Genomic DNA, 17,090 nt, shown 5'->3' with positions numbered 1-17,090 from the left:
TACAGTGTGATCCACTAATACTTAACCAACAGTAAAACAGAAGTTTGCAATCATCTTAGTTTTATGCATATGAAAACCTGATGATACATATCAACTATTAGTAACTCCATTGCTCTATTCAACAAAAACCAGGGAGAAAACAACTTTTGAGCACATCGAGGAGAAACTTCGTTTTGTCAAATCTGATTTACCCTTGCATCTGGTTCGAGAGCGAAACGATTATCCACCACATATCAGTATCCAGTAGAAACTTTGAACAGATCATTCACTAAATCACTTTTCTTTTTTCATGTATGCTGTTGCGAAATGTAGCAACCACGAGACAATTTTTCGTTTCTTTGCCTACTATCAATTTTTCTGTGTATCTGGTACTTTTCAATTAGTGTGAACGTTAGACTGTTTTAGTATATTTTGAAGGGGAAATTTCTAATAGGTTTTTTGATGACGATGATAATAGTAATAACGATACTATTAATAATTGCTTACCCAGATAAACACATTATACCATAATGATCCTCAAGTAAACACGCACACCTCTTTGGAATGTTGCAGACATTCGCTTCCATCTACACCAATACGCTTTGTTGTCCCAAAAAATTTAAATAATCTGATCTCTCTTGGGCGATCTTTACGATGCTAAAACTAGCGATAACATCAAAATTCATGATGCAAGGTTTTCCCATATTTGGATCAGTCTTTAGTTCTTTGATTCTGGGTTTTTTATCGGAACTAATTGCACATGTATGCGCATTCACACTAGCATTATATGAAAGATTCGGGTGAATACAAATGAATTTTACAGCACTATGCAATACTTTCTGAAAACTATTCTCCACCGTTGCTAAAAAAATTTTTTTAGTCATGCGAATTTCAATTTACAATATATGTAGTTGTTCAATCGCATCAGACAATGAAAACTATTTATGTTGATCCGAATTACCGTTATGCATAACTATCTACCTATATAGAGAGATTACTTGATCTTCTGTGTAAGTCAACACTCAATCTGTGAGCAAAAATCCGATTAGCCAATTTACCACGTACAGATCCATGTGCTTGGCTTCGTTTCAAAGTGGAAGGGGTAGGAATACAGCCCGGTTGTCCAAACCTTAGTGGAGCGAGGTTGGAGTCTATGATTTAAAGTTGAAATTCAAACACCTTAACCACTGAAATATTGCTCCACATCTACAATGCTCAACCTGTGATGAGTCACAAGGAAGACATTACACCTCCAGTGAAAAAAATTTAAAGTTAGTGACCCATTTTATTTAAGAAATAGCATGTAATATTTGGAAAAATAAAGTTAATTAGCGTGGACACATGATAGATCGACCACCATCAACCATTAGCAAATTGCCAGTAGTGAAGGAAGAAGCAGAACTCGAAAGGAAAGCTATTGCTCGAGCCACTTCTTCCACAGTTCCGGTTCGTCCGAGAGCATGTGTTTCATTGGCTCTTGAAAGAAACTTCTCATAGTCATTTTCAGACATTCCAGATCGACGATGCAGTTCAGTGACAATAACTGCTGGGCTGTAGAATTTAAGAGGGTCAATGAACAGTTACTGAACTTAAGTATGCAAATGATTATCGAGAACAAATAAGGAGTAATCACAAACACTAATTATATGTAACAAGTGAACCATGGTGAATAAAACAGTGTAATCGACGATTTTGGGCCAACATAGTTTCGTGACGAATATCAATAACTGCATGTTTTAATTAATCGTTTACGGGAATCAGATGCATCGTTTATTAATATTGAAGGTGAAATAAAGATTGATGGACTTCCATAAACTCCCAATCAGCAAAACCGTCCATTACAAAATTTTGACGGGTTTTCCGATTGATAAAGGCCTTTTCATATGTAATCTTTCTAAGAACAAAGTCACTGATATTACTATTAATTATTCATCATAACAATTACACATAACTGTTTGCAGTATAAGAAAACAAACTGAAATAATTGATTGTAACAAACTAATTTACTTGGTCGTTTATAACAACACTACTTATCAGTAAACTAACATTTGCTTTACATGCAACCATCAACTGACTCATATAGCTTATACAAAATAAACAGTGTATTTCAGCATGAAATGTGAACCATTCATAACGCCTACACAAAAATGCGTTCGATGTCGGAATAGTAGTAAAAATGTTGGTCCCGGTTGAATCGAACCACATTACTGTTTGGATGAAAAAAGTGTCTACAACAGCGCATTAATTAAAAAAGAACTGCATATCGGACAGACATGGTCTTGTCACTAATGATAAAAGAAACACCGGAACGAAATGCGTCATGATTTAATAAAGTTAATCTTTTTGATGAATAAAGACACAACAATCTCATGAAACATTTCAATCACAAAAAATGTGTTGTGATTGGTCAAGCATGCTTACGTACTTGCATGAAGTTAATCTACCTGAACAATCTCAAACCAACGTGATGACAGTTCATTATTTTATCGCTCCGAACAGGCCACTTCTAGTTGAGGTTAGAGATTGATCAGTTAGGCTTTTTCCTTTCGTTGAGCGCTCCTCATATCTATTACGGCTCAAAAAGTGTATATGGGTTCTCGAATTCTGAGGGTCGTGTTTTGGAATATCCTTCGCCTATTTATGTAGTTATGACAGTGACTGCACGGTATCAAAAGTGGATAGGAGAAACAAACCACATGCGGTCTTCGGAATCACACTGCGATAGTGAGAATGCTTTTATCTACAGATCGCACAAGCAATAACAGTTCCTAAGGTGCTTTAATAGAAAGATTCTTAGAGTAGATAACCTTCAAAAAATCACCGGTTACATGTAGTACAGCCAAAACATAAATCATGACTTTGAGAAGTTTATTTTTTTTTCATCTTATTTCATTTGTCACCCCTGCTGATTTCAAAAACTTAGTCACAAAGTAGCAAGAATGACACTGCTTACTTGACACTATTTACTCGGATTCCTTTTGGAGCTAAATCTAAAGAAAGTAAAGAAAATAATATATATTAGCTAAGTGAAATACTATTAAAATGTCGCGCTTCAAATTCTTCCTTCTTTATACAAAATGGAGAGAAGCTAAAATATTTAAGTACACAATGTCTGGTTAATAAGATACTCATAAGTATTCGAATGACAGTATCTGGATTTAAATTCAAGCCAATTTTATTGCATTTCAGTAACTTAGCAATAAATTAGATGTCTAATTCAGTAGTTTTATAGTTTACATTAACGTCAGTGCAACTTGACAATTCAGGTACTAAACTACATAAATTGAAACACATCGAGAAAGCCAGAAAAACTAATAAATGGTCATGCGCAAAACTTTGAGTGCAATTTATAAATACAATCTAAAACCGAAAATGCTTAGCTGAAAGTATTACGCAAACTGTAAATATATGTATTTTTAGAATCTCAGTCTGACGTATTGTATTGTTAGAAAAGAACTAGAATTAAAACAAACTGATGAATAACATACCATGTAATATTTGTCACTTGCACGAGTTAATGAAAAAGTGACTAGTATTTACCTATTGAAATGTGCATTTTATACAGCAATAGACAAACAACCAATCAATGTTATACTCATAGTAAAACAGACAGTTTTCACTATTCAACGCTGTTTATATCTATTTAAAGGTCTGTTTTATTTTATCAGGAATTTCGCACAAAAGTTAGCTTTATTTACCTAATGCAGTGCATTTAGTGAATTGATCCAACGCTGCTTTGCTAATGCAATAAGACATTACTCCAGGAAACTGTAAGCAAAAGAAACAGAAATGCAAATTTAATATTAAATATTGTCATAAAACATAATTTAATGCCATCAAACCACACTTCAATAGAATCTCCATGTAATTTTTGAACACTAGAAAAAGTCATAACGATGACATCTGCCTTGTGAAGTACATAACTTGATAGCAATAAATTAATTTTTAATAATTATGGGTAATTTTATTTGAATAAAACTGTAACTTACTAACTAATAAAGTAGTTTTTAAGTAATCGGTGATAACACTAAAATATTAAACTGTAAAGCGGTATGTGTCATTTAATTAAACCTCAAAATCCAATGTTTGAGAAATAAGAAAGGAAAAGTATAAGACCTAGGTAGTCGCTCTTCACTAAATGAGTCGACGTGTTTTTTAGAGGTATTAATTTAACTTTTTGGGATTATCACACATTTCTAATTGTAAGCCCACTCTTCACTCATCAGTTATCGTTATGGCTTTAACCATTCAGATCAAGTCATTTTATAATAATACCGTGATTTAGTTTTATATCAAAAGTCTTTGTTTAATGCTTACTGAAATCCGCAAACTGTCTAACTGTAGTTTTGCATTTCACTTGTACATGTAGTGGATCAAAATCATAAAAAAAATCGTAACTACTTCTTTCGTCTTCTAGTACTTCGATTGGTAATAAAGGAATTCACGTGATGTATTGATTATATACAGGTGTAATATTTATCTAATAGGATTAATGAAGTGTAAGTTACGTACACCTAACCACTACCTACTTGAATGTGCAATTTTAAATATAGCAGGAATGGGTTGAATAAAAATTAGGGATGATCAAACCCATACAAGTCATCAATCTATATGATTGGAATATGACGTGTTGTTAGATGACGGGTACCTAGTAGGGATTCACGGGATAACCTGGACCGGTGGTCAGAGACGTCAGATAACATAGGTCAGAATCGATTACATTGTTTATATCATCTCACTATGTTGATGCGGTAATAACAAATAACTTTGGCTGATCCAGATTTTTGTGAGGCTTCATGTTGATTAACTGTGATTGACTGTTATGGTAATGAAATGAATAGATTATTATATGCAATAACAAACAAAAGATTATAAACTAGACAACATCAAAGCAACTATTTTGAACTCACTGAACGTTTTCCACAGACACTAGATACATTGACGATGGAACCTTTGGAAGCAGAAAGATCTGGGATAGCCAAATTAGTTAACGTAATCGCAGCAGTTACATTCACTTTCATCATGTGTTCATATTCAGTAGCATTAAAGCTTTCGACAGTATCTCTTATCATACATCCTGCGTTATTTACCTGAAATATTTGTTTAAAAATGTTATCTTGTAACAGAATCGCAAACAGATAAAGGTCGCTAGGAATTAACCTGATAACAGACAAGAAAATTTCAAGGTATTTTGCTGAGGATTTATATCACCTTGGGAAACATTGTAAACCATGGGAGCACAAGACAGTTGTTTCATATTAGTGAGGGGCTCCTCAACGGTTTATAACCAGAACCTTAATACAAAATATGAAAACTACTATGTTGGAATCCAATGATCGACATTCCCAACTTTAAATGATATCTCTAATGTTTGTGGTGGGCAATTGTTTCACTCCTGAAACGACTCAATTCCAACAGTCACGGTTTATCATTTGTTTGAAAAAAGACTGACCTGTTGAAAACAATGTATGGCCGCTCAATTGATAAAAAAGCTTAAATTCATTCCTGGAAATATGTCATGGGATTTACTAAACTTTAGTCAATCTTTATACGTAAAATATAGATAAGACAATAGCTAATTTGACTGGGCATATATTTTAGGCGTTGAGAATTTACAAAATATCAACACATAAACTTGAAAGTGTAACCGACGTTCTGTTGGGACTGATCATAGTCAGTCTTTTGCTGTTATAAGTAGTTCTAATGACTACGCACACTTATGACATAGTCTTACAACTTTAATAATTTTATCGCTATTTAAGCAGTATACGTAATCACGACTTACCAATTTCACTGTAGAAACTGATCATACTAAGGAATGAACGTTAAGTGCCAAGATTTTATGTAACAGGCATTTGTTTAGTTGTGTTGATAATTATCAAAATCGACACCAGGACCACCTTGTCAATCAAGTAACCGGGATACTTGATAGTTTGCAAAAAAGTCTTCACTTGGTTTTACGTAATTAAACGGTGGTACTTTGAAGTCTCTAGTGTTGCTTTGATTACGGGTCAAAGACATTCATTGAATTTACATTTCCTGTTTATAATTACTTTCCTGCCGTGTTTCAAGTTCATGATGCGTTAGAACGCTGGTACTACATCTTGCAGTGCCAAGCACGTATCCAGTTCCACAGGTGATACAATTCGAGTAGACTTCAGAACCATGTGACTGAAGTCTACAAGTCAGCAGGCATGCTTATCGGCATCCGACAATCATAGTTCTTCTTAACTTAAAAGCAGCATTTGACTGTAGACCAAGAGGTCTTGTGTCAGTGTCTGTCATTGAAAATTGTGCCTCAGAAGTAAATAAACCTTATAAAGGCCCTTTATTTGAATACTACCAGTCAAGTCAGAGCTTATGGCGAACTATCATCTGCTTTTGCAACCTCAAGTGGTGTCCGTCAAGGCTGTCCACTTTCTCCGTTTTTGTTCACCTTCATCATAGACCTGCTACTGGAAATAGCGCTCTCGTCACCTGAATTTCCGGGCATTGATCTCCTACCAGGAGGTCCACTTATCGACTTAGAATACGCAGATGATATAGTCCTGTTTAGTGAAGACGCTGATAAAATGCAGAGTATTTTGGTAGCACTGAGCAACAATGCCAGAATGTTTGGAATGCATTTCTCCCACTATAAATGTAAATTGTTGCTTCAGGAATGGCCTGCTTCAGTCAACACCTGAACTAAGGATAGGAAGTGAAGTGGTCGAACGCGTAGACAACTCCACATACCTTGGGAATCTGATCAGCCCTAATGGGTTGGTGTCTGACGAAATCTGCACGATTCAAAAAGCTTGTTTGGCTTTTGCCAACTTGTGTCACCCATGGCAAAAACGAGACGCAGGGTATTAAGCAATGATGGTAAGTCAGTTGATGAGGTTGTGAATTTTCATCGACTGAGATGGTTGGGCCACGTGCTACGTATGTCTGAACACCAATTACCACGACGCGCAATGCTGACTAGTGTCGGAGACGGATGGTAGAAAGTTGGGGGCGGCCAAACCAAAAGGTGACGTCAGTGCTTGAAGTCACTAACTTCTGGTCTGAGCCATGTTGTTTGACGCAGACTACTTGGTTGGGGTCTGTGTGACTATCGCAACCGATGGTTGGAGACTATGGGTTACATGGTTCAAAATCGATCACAATGGTGTACGTTTACACACCCTTTTTTTCCTACCAACTGATTATTTCTTCCTGTACTATATCCCTATACATGTTTCTTTTATATATTACTACCATTGAATTAACTACTTTTGCGAATTTAGTGTTCATCAGGTTGTGCTAACGAGGTGTGACAACTTGGAACGATGCATATATGTGCCTAGTCCTACGTTGTAGCTGACTGAAATACGTGAAATATGGTAAATCAGTCTTGGGACTGAAATATACTTCCGACATACGTAATTCATATCATGGATATGGTAGTTTTGGAAACTTAAAAACAATCGTTTTACAACATCCTCATCAACTAAATCACTTATGAAATCATTTATTTTTAATTATAACACTCTATGATTGACTTCAATTTACCCAGTGAGAGTTAAAGAAATGAGATAATGGGATGAAATAGTTGACTTATAATGTAACAGACTGGCATTTGACATTTTCTTGACACTTAATGATTGTAATTCTTAAAATTGTTTATTCTAATATACAATGGAGTGATTTGGCAAAAACTATTGGTTAGTGAACATCCCGTTGGAACTTCTTATTTACCAACTCAAAGTGTGGTAGTACAAACTGGAATCCATTTTGTCTGGAGTCGATAGTTTTAGTAAATATAGTTTCAAATAAATAATTAAGATAATGATAAAATTATGGAAGATGAAGATCAGGAAATTATGGTCATCTTATATATATTTCTAGAGACTAATTTCCGGCTTTAGAAGTTCTTACAATCTAAATACTGGTAAATACAATGAATAGAATAACATATACCATTGGCAGGTAATGAATTATGTCAGAGCTCCTCTATTCTGCAGTGACAGCCTATTAATTGTTCATCCACATCTGATTATTCTTAGGGCTATATTTCACAAACGTTTAAGACCGAATAAATAAACGTCCGTCAAGTAAGTAGTTAATACAAATAAAATGACTATTTACCCACGTAAATGACATGAGAAATCAGTGGCAGAATAAAGAGTTAAATTACCAATATATCAAGTTGGTGAAAGTGATTTATTGCCAATCGATATGCTTTCTCAACTTCACATGGTTCAGCCAAATCAGCCTCAATGCACAAAAAAGGCTCTTTGTGTTTTTCATAAACGTCAGGGTGAGATATTTGGATGCATGCTTGTCGAGTTTCTTCCAATCGTGACTTATCCCGAGCAACCAAAGCAACACACGCTCCCAGTTTTGCAAACAAAATAGCTGTCGCTCTTCCGATTCCTGAACTTGCTCCTATGGGAAAGAAAGTGAGACTAATTTTAGTTCTCATATATTTGTAATTTTCTGAACAGATTTGTATGGGTGATGGGTACGTACACACCTATAAATAACCGAAATTTTCTAAGAACTACGATGAAAACCCGTCATTCACGTACTAAGACTAGCAGCAAAACTTGGTAGTGTTTAGGTTGTGTTCAATATCTAACGTCATCAAGTTCGTATGTGATTACGTCAGACTGCGTCAAACGCATTAACCATGTACAATTTTATGGAATAGCTTAGTGTATAACACCCAGATATCATAGTCTGCAAACCATACTAACCTTTCGACGTAGTTTTACCACTGTAAACTGACGTATCCAAACTAACTACCCCGTTCTCAAAACACGAAGTGCTGTACTATAGCTTTCATGATGGAAAGGTGGTGCCTAAAAAGATTCAATTATGCACTACACATTAACAAGTTTATTGACAAACCAAATATTGCAACGAATACATATTGAGGGGAGTTTCTAACAACCTTTTTGTAGTCCTTAAATTCCATCCCGAAAGAGTAGAGGCAGGAAGCTACAAAAGTCCAAGTAAAACATGGGATTAATACTAACATTAAATAAAATATCATTCTAGGAATGCCTACCACCATGTTCTACAGAAGACACTGACAGCCGTCCGGAGCTGTGGAGTAGTATGTTCACTTGACTTGAATGTTTTGCCGAAAACCCCCACATTTTCACACTTACAGGGTTGAGATTGCCAAGGACTTTAGTGAGTCCAAACAAAAGATGAGCACTGGGGACGGTAGGTGTTTTGTTACTACAGATAATATGGTACAACACAGAAAGATGGGGGAATCAGAATGTCATAAATAGCAACAAGTCTTATCGTAAAATAAAGTTTCGTAATACTGTAACAAGTGCTTAGCCCATTAGTTTTAAGGAAAGCATTTCGCTAGCAGATGCAGCATTAAACTACCACAGTTACCTGTAATTATAGCCACCTTTCTTGACAGGGATATCATATCCATTCCTGTACAAAACATAATGAAGAGTAGACAGTGAAAAATTTAGTCCACTTCGTGAGTCCCAATTGTAATAAAAAGATAAAATTGGTTTTAGATACTTGATGTATTAGTAAAGTACAATTCAAATAATCTGGTCATAAACTTTTGAGTCAATCAAATAGACGACTGAAATAACTGAACAAATAGACTAGAAAGAATTTTGAAGATAACTATACTGATAAAAACTAAAGTTTTTACACCATAAATGCAAGTCTCTTCACTAAAAGTTAAATTATTAAGAAAGTAAACACAGGATTTTAAACTCAGATAAATGCATAAAGTGTGTAAGCCCAAACTCTGTACATACAGGCTGAATGTTATCAAAGCTGTAATAAAGACAAGCTTGTAGACTCTGGAGTCAGCCACTTGACATCCTCCTTATGGAATAATAGTCGCTTGCATTCGCACAAATTCTGTCCCATTAAATATGTTTGGCGACAGCGATGTAACCACACAAATTCCGTGGCATTGCGTGAGAGTGCTTCGGTTGGATAGCTGTTCATCCGCTCACAGCTATTTGAGCCAAAACACAAAAGTCGTCTAGATTGTGATAGTGTTAACTACCGTACTCACTTGCAAGAACATTCGTCTTCGATATCTTTGCACTTAACCCGCAGTCTAGGTGAAAGGCCCCTGGATGTTGCTTCAATTGTTTCTTCTTCAATTGGTACTGGGCTTGAGACAGTTTTTTCAACAGCATCCAAATCCCTTTTACTATGCTTATGTTTAATTAGTTCCATAGGGTCACGTTCATCTTTTTCTTCCTCATCGTACTCCTCGTCTGGCAGGGTTTTCAAATTATCAACTAACGCTAAACTTACATACTTTGATAACCCCTACTCCTAATAATAACAATACAAGCAACCTATCTCTCATTTCACCATTGAAATCCAAACCCCGCTGATGAAAGATGGCCTTGTACAGTAGAGTAATACAGCGTGTCAATTTATTAAAAAATATTTTTATACGAATTCGTGTAGGGTGGGTTATTTTTCATCTCGCTTCTTGATGTTGAGGGATTCGCCCTAATCATCGACCAACGTCCATCTAAGTGAAGTCGCTTATTCGCATGAGCTGTAGTAGGTCAGTTTTCTGTACTGACGAGTGTACCGTTGAAATTGTGGAAATAAGGATGACTAACCTATTTTGTGAATAGCTTTTGATATTATTCGCATTTATTTTGTTAATTTTTACAGTCTGCACATTTACCACAAAATGGTTGAACATGTTGTTTAAGTGTATGACCATGAACACACATTCTTTCGTTGTGTAACACCCTTTTCACGACGCAGGTTGTTAACCACTCATAAATACACTACTATACACAAGTCTTTTGTTCTCCGCCGCTTGTGGCTACGATAGCTAAACTCTGAAACATTTATCATTACCTTTTATAGACTGCGGCTACATTTCCATTATATCCTACGCTTGGCTATATCACTGGGACCACAACAATCTCATTGGAATTAATAATTATCTATAATTGTGGATTATGGTATCAGGCACAACTGAACACGCACAAATCTGCTGATCTAAGTAACTTCTTTTAAATTTTATTTGCGTTTATAACTTATAATTTGTATACTATGATATCAACGTCTGGACGTTATAACTTTATTGCTATTTTTGAAATAATATAATTTTTGGTCCATCACAAGATCTTAATAGTTTGTATTTCGGTTAAAGTATAAGACTCTTACTCCTACCATTTTTCATATCATGTTGTTCTGGCCTGGCAATACTAAAGTCTGGATGTACAACGCAGAAACTGACTTTCACCGGCGTGACGTGATAAACTGACATGCACAACTCCTCACAATAATGAAGTCGCTTCTGAGCGATTTTAACCGGTACGTCATACGCAGTGTGCTCACTTTAAAAAGAGGCTATCTTTAAACGAAAACACCTAACAGATCAACAGTTTATATCATTTCTTCGAAAATATACAATTAAACACGTCTCAGCAACGGAATCGTTACTGTGTATGTGGGAGCCCATTGATCAACAAACATTTGATGAGAACTTCTTTGAGAAATTCTTCTCATCTAAGCTTCCCCAACAGGTTCATGCCGTTATTTTATTATTCCAAAATAACGCCATAGACGGTCTAACTGAATCTGTCGAACGAATTCTCGTAATCACCGGGACCCTAAACACCAAGGTTTGTTTTGTCAAAAAAAGGGTGTAGCAACGCGAGAAAATATTAGAGATATACATAATACCCTTAATTGCTTTCTCGACGTTTGTCATGATCACAGAAACTCCTAAACTTCCTGAAGGAGCCCGTCGCGAAGATCTCTAGCTAGACTACGAGAAACAAAGAAATAAATAGGTTCCAATGGTCTCTCTAGCTTCTTCAACCTCTAACTTAGCAACAGTCCATACCAAATTACGCGTTCCACATGAGACCCTTGACAGATCGACCTCGTGTAAATGTGGAAATCATCAACTAAGACGACAACGTGAAGAACGCATTCGTAATATACGCGAGAACTATCACAAAATAAACGAAACAAACACTCCATGACAAAAGGCATTCGTCGTTATCATCAGGAGCGCAGCAAAAAAGAAAACGGAAGAATTTTATTTCGGATTCACCGTAGTGCAACTCTCTCATAGAACGATTCCTCGGCTTCCTGAAGAATTCGTTGATCCTTCATCTTCTTTGATGAATGTGAGTCCAAACTCCTACATGAACGGGCTCACAAATGCCGTGCGTTCAGTTAAGCCCGTTTCCACTCGATCGTAGCTAACTGATGTAGGATCCATTTTGAATGTTTTGTGTGTGAAATTCCCTCCATGTATACACTTTCAGTTTGCCCCTATTAATTCCTTTGGTTGTACATTGCCAGTCTTTTTGATTCTAGCTGAGTCGTTAATATTTGTATTTTATTATACTTTTCACTTTCCTTACACCTTCACTAAATTTCCGTGTTTCTTCCTGAACTGCATTTATGTTGTTCTACTTGATATCTAGTCTTGGTGGCAGCCATATTGGTTTGTTCCTCCTTTTGATTCTGTTGCTTGTATTGACCGGAATTGTGCATTTTTGGTTGTGAATTGAGGCACTCTTCCAGAATTGGAAACACTCTGTGTTATAAAACAACCAAATATTGTCTGTTGAACGAACCTGTGCTTAGTCTATCCAGACAGGATAGAAGAACATTTATTTGTTGTGATTGGTAATTTTCTCGCATCCTTTATCAACTTCGTTATTTATTGTAATTTAGATTTGATTAGTTGAACAATTATTGGTTGGATAGCTGGGTGGTCGTTTTTGTTAAAGTAACGATGTACAGTTAAATTTATAATGAATTATAGAACCGTCATTTTACCCAATTACTTTGTTTTGGCCTCAACCGAGCAAGGGCATGTATCTAACTCACCTAGACAGCTATTCTTCAATCCCAACCCTAGTTTAGATCTTACAACTGATGTTTTCGTTCTACCCGAATTACGATATAGTACACACGTCCTCGTACATCACGGAGTATCACGACGACCTCTCAAAATGGCATACGAATGACTCTTAAAAGTCCTTCATCGTACATGTAATTACTATATCATCGATAAGAACAGGACTAGCGACAACATCAGCATTGATCGTCTTAGAATCGCGTGCCTAGAAGTGGGTCTTACTGATGTTGGCTTTTCTTTGGCACAACCACACAACACAAGCTCCACAATTACGATACCTCAGATGCTGGTTTGCATAGCAAGCTATCAGAAGAGTGTTTACCAAATACAAGCGCAACATTGGTTACAAAGTAGTCCCAGCGATCTCAAATGAGTCTCTAGAGGGGAAACTTGAGGCAAATCTGAGGACTCAGAACAACGCATCGTATTAACCTACTAGTACTTCCTCTGCTTCCTCTTTTCATCAGCCATAACCTCTCGCCTGATGGTCCGGCGATTCATTTGTACCAGACCCGTACGTTCATTAAGTGTAGTATTATTGTGTTCCATCCACGACCGTACGAGGTTAAAGAATCTTACGTTTTTCCTGGAATAAGTGCCCTTCGGGTCGAATTGAAATCGACAACTATGGAAAGCATGTTAGAACTGTTTGATGAGTGATTTATTAAGCCGTTCTGTGAATATGTATGTGTAACCCTGTATACGTCATTTGAAAAGTATATAAGTGCTTTCAAATAAAATCTGACAAAAAGTAACACAAACGAGTCCGTAATGTCAAGGTTTCAACTGCTAAACACCAGGCAGCTGCCCAGAGTTTCAGAAATTTAGAAGTGATGTAATGATAATTGATGGCATTCTGAAGGCTGACGTCACTTAAAGCACTTACTTATGTCCAATCCTTTACTTCAAACTTGTTGAATAAATAAAATTGGGTTTTTAATACTACAGCTTATGAAGATTTTGCCTTCCAAGATGGCGAAACCATCATTTTTATAGTCTTTTAAAAGTAAAGTAAATCCCCTTAGGTTTTTGGTGAACCAACTCACATTGACTGACCATAACATTTGTTATTTGTTCCTGTGCACTTTGCTTACCACTAGGTTCGCAGTTTCAGAAAAGATAACTCCTATGGTCACAAGCTTCTCTTCTATTAAGATTCGGCTCACCTCGGCATTAGGAACAGTGATCGGAAGACTTGAGAGATCCAACAAATCCAGTAAATTCTTTTTTCTGACTGCGAAACACCGACATATCTTCTGATTCACTAGGATACGCTCTTCTGAACATTTAGAGAATTGGTTAACATGTCTCGTTATCTTCCCCAAATATATTTGTCTGTGTGACTATCCTAATGATTATTTGTAAATATAGTAGCATCACGTTACAACGGCTGTATGATTAACAAACGAGACAATTCAATTAATACCTAGATAGGACAGAACTGAGGGTTTCTAAAACCAGAACATTCTAAGTGCAAAATTATGAATATAAATAAGAACGAAGACAATAAAGAATGAGTGGAGAAGTGTATTTAAATAGGAGTAGTGTGAGATTGGCGTGAGAATATTAATTTTACTAGCTAGAGAGAGATAAAATTTCCATTTGGCTATCAGAAGTGCTTACAGAGTAGCGTGAGTGAGGAAAACTAGAAAAAAGAACGAGGGAAAGATGAGTCAATGAACCTACAAGCGCACAAAATTCCCCCCACGATAATTAGTGAGGAAAGCAATAAACAACAATTACGAATAACGTAAGCACAAAAATAAAAGAAACTGAAAGTCGAAACTAAAAGTAGATGATATGATGTTTGAAAACGTCACAGATTATCAGGATTTGATAACGCTCTTTTCGATAAAACTTTGAAATCGATGAATCCCTCGAAATATCGTGCACCATTTGTTAGACCGAGAGCTGTATGGTCAGTACGGAGTGATGATTGCGGTTTTAGGAATGATTTCAGCAACATTGAGAATCCGGTTGTACGCTTTGGCCGAATCGGCTGTCGACAAATCTGTTATGCATTTCAAGGTAGATGTCAGTTCGTGAGTGTGAGTCATCGGGAAACGGTCATGAACGGTTTTAGCATTCAGTCACATATATGTATCGGGTGAAGTTGCCACACGTCACTAGCACAAAATGATGAGTACCGAATTCGCAGAAGTAGTTACTTCAGTGGTAGTAATGTGTTAAAGAAACATTATGTACAGGGATATAGTACAGGAAGAAAGAATCAGTTGGTAGAAAGAAAGGTATAAAGAAATTTTAATCTCACGGTTTAAAGGAAAACAAAGATTTTATAAACGTACACCATTCTGGTCGATTTTGAACCATGTAACCCATAGTCTCCAACCATCGGTTACGATAGTCACACAGACCCCAACCAAGTAGTCTGCGTCAAACAACATGGCTCAGACCAGAAGTTAGTGACTTCAAGCACTGACGCCACGTTTTGGTTTGGCCTCCCCTAACTTTCCACCATCCGTCTCCGACACTAGTCAGCATTGCTCACTCAGTCACCAATAGTCACCTGTTGGATGCCAATCATTGCTGCCTTTTTTGTTTAACACATGCATGGAGGATGTCCGTGGGCTTTTCGATGGCCGAGTGGTCCCTAAGTCTATGATGTAATAAAGTTCGTTTCCAACCAGTCCTAGCTTTTTCGGAGACAGTTGACACGCTTTCGAGATGTGATACGTAACATTACTGGTTATACACTGAAACTCTGTTCGCGTTTGGTATAGTTCGGGGTGTAGTGGCAAGCTCTGATTACCATATAGGTGGCACGTAGCAAACCGTCAGCGATAGTTGTGGAAGGAATCAAATGCTACAAAATAAGATAACAAGTTGGTAAATGAATGGACATCTACAGACCATCATCGATTGCTGACGGAGTTAGTTGCCATCCATTGGAAACACCGAGCGAGTTGGTAATACTACCTTGGGCTGCGGAAAAAATTAGGTATTCTTGATTGATAGATTAATCGAACCGACGTTTGTATGGAAGTCGACTGTAAAGGAAGCTAATGAAATAGCTTAGATTGATTAGTTAAGAGTTGACCTCAAACAGCTGAGTATATGTCAATACAATAGAGCCGAATCATTCAGTCACTTCCTTGTTTTGTATAGGCATTATATTTCCTGTTATCTGATACTGAATGCTGAAAAACGTTATGTGTTTGAACAGGTAATCCCACGATCCTTTGTTACTGCTACGCGATCTAAATAGATACCTATTAACTACTAGTCTTGTTTCTTCTATCAATAGAACGAGGGTTACCTACAGTCATGAAAGGGTACTTTACAAGTATTCGCTGATAAGATAGGTCCACTACATGCTTAACAGTGACTGGGGAAAACCTGCAGTTGGAAAAGGAGGTATTAAAAACAGATAATTATGCATTGTCATCTAATAACCTCCATCTGCACGCGTCGACGGTTAGATTATGGTGCTGTTGCAGGTGTATACCATTATTTGGCACGGAAACATCTGCAACAACGTGAATCCAGTAAATGGGTTTGCGTAAACACATGTTAAGATACACATATTGCTTACCATATATAGTACTCAGTTTCCAATTTGACACCTGTAAGTTGAAAGCTGATTTGTTCAGTCGGTCATTGGGATCTGCAAGAAGGATGCTAACTTCCGCAAAGTAATTTATTTGCCACTACAGCTATATATCCTTGGCCAAAGTGGACAATAAATATTAAACCTGTTTGTTGCTTTCAGAATGCAATCTTTTCTAAAAAATTTAACTGAAACTTCAGATGAGCTATTTCGTGATGCACTAGCTGATACTAGGGAGTGAATAAAAGCTCTCACTGACCAAGGGATTCAGTGCGAAATACATATTCAAATATTGCACTTACCCGTCAGTTAGAATGTCTGTACAAGCTAATAATCATCTTCACAGAAAATTTATAAAGAATATTTACATCTTAGGCAGGAGTAACAAAATCTGATCATCTGACACTGATCGGCTCAGCGTTTTGTTTCCTTAAATTTGAAATCTTGTTGCAGTTGATAGTGTTTCAACGGATTTCGAAGCTGATTTGCACATCTGTATTGTTGATGTTATTTTACATAACGTAATAATTTTTTTGGTATTTGTACTTCAATGTGCCCAAGTGTAGTTGTCGTACCATTTATAAGATTAAATACCGAATCCAGTTTAGGAAATAATACAAGCTGTCCTGGAAGTTACAGTTAAGTAAGAAAATTAGAAAAATTTTTCAA

The 17,090-nt window shown here is 36.5% G+C and overlaps 1 protein-coding gene across 3 annotated transcripts; it reads right to left on the bottom strand.

Annotated features, from left to right (window-relative positions):
- Window positions 1-1,257: 1,257 nt before the first annotated feature.
- Window positions 1,258-10,613, bottom strand: TR2_1 (beta ketoadipate:succinyl-CoA transferase, tr2). 3 transcript variants are annotated; one of them, XM_051215984.1, is made up of 8 exons: window positions 10,258-10,613; window positions 10,010-10,217; window positions 9,358-9,976; window positions 8,138-8,388; window positions 4,890-5,069; window positions 3,678-3,747; window positions 2,933-2,969; window positions 1,258-1,530 (listed from the first exon to the last, which is right to left on the bottom strand). In XM_051215984.1, exons 3-8 carry the CDS (start codon window positions 9,413-9,415, stop codon window positions 1,308-1,310), a joined length of 819 nt encoding a protein of 272 aa, XP_051066531.1. In that variant the 5' UTR covers window positions 9,416-9,976; window positions 10,010-10,217; window positions 10,258-10,613; the 3' UTR covers window positions 1,258-1,307. The 3 variants fall into 3 exon arrangements, with proteins under 3 accessions (XP_051066531.1, XP_051066532.1, XP_051066533.1); XM_051215985.1 differs by having other exon boundaries at window positions 9,014-9,976; window positions 10,010-10,613; XM_051215986.1 differs by having other exon boundaries at window positions 8,138-9,976; window positions 10,258-10,358.
- Window positions 10,614-17,090: the final 6,477 nt, after the last annotated feature.

Source organism: Schistosoma haematobium, chromosome 4 (genome assembly GCF_000699445.3).
Source record: "Schistosoma haematobium chromosome 4, whole genome shotgun sequence".
NCBI classification, from domain to species: Eukaryota; Metazoa; Platyhelminthes; class Trematoda; order Strigeidida; family Schistosomatidae; genus Schistosoma; species Schistosoma haematobium.
The sequence above is the reverse complement of the archived record's forward strand: the minus strand, read 5'-3'. Positions and strand labels throughout refer to the sequence as shown.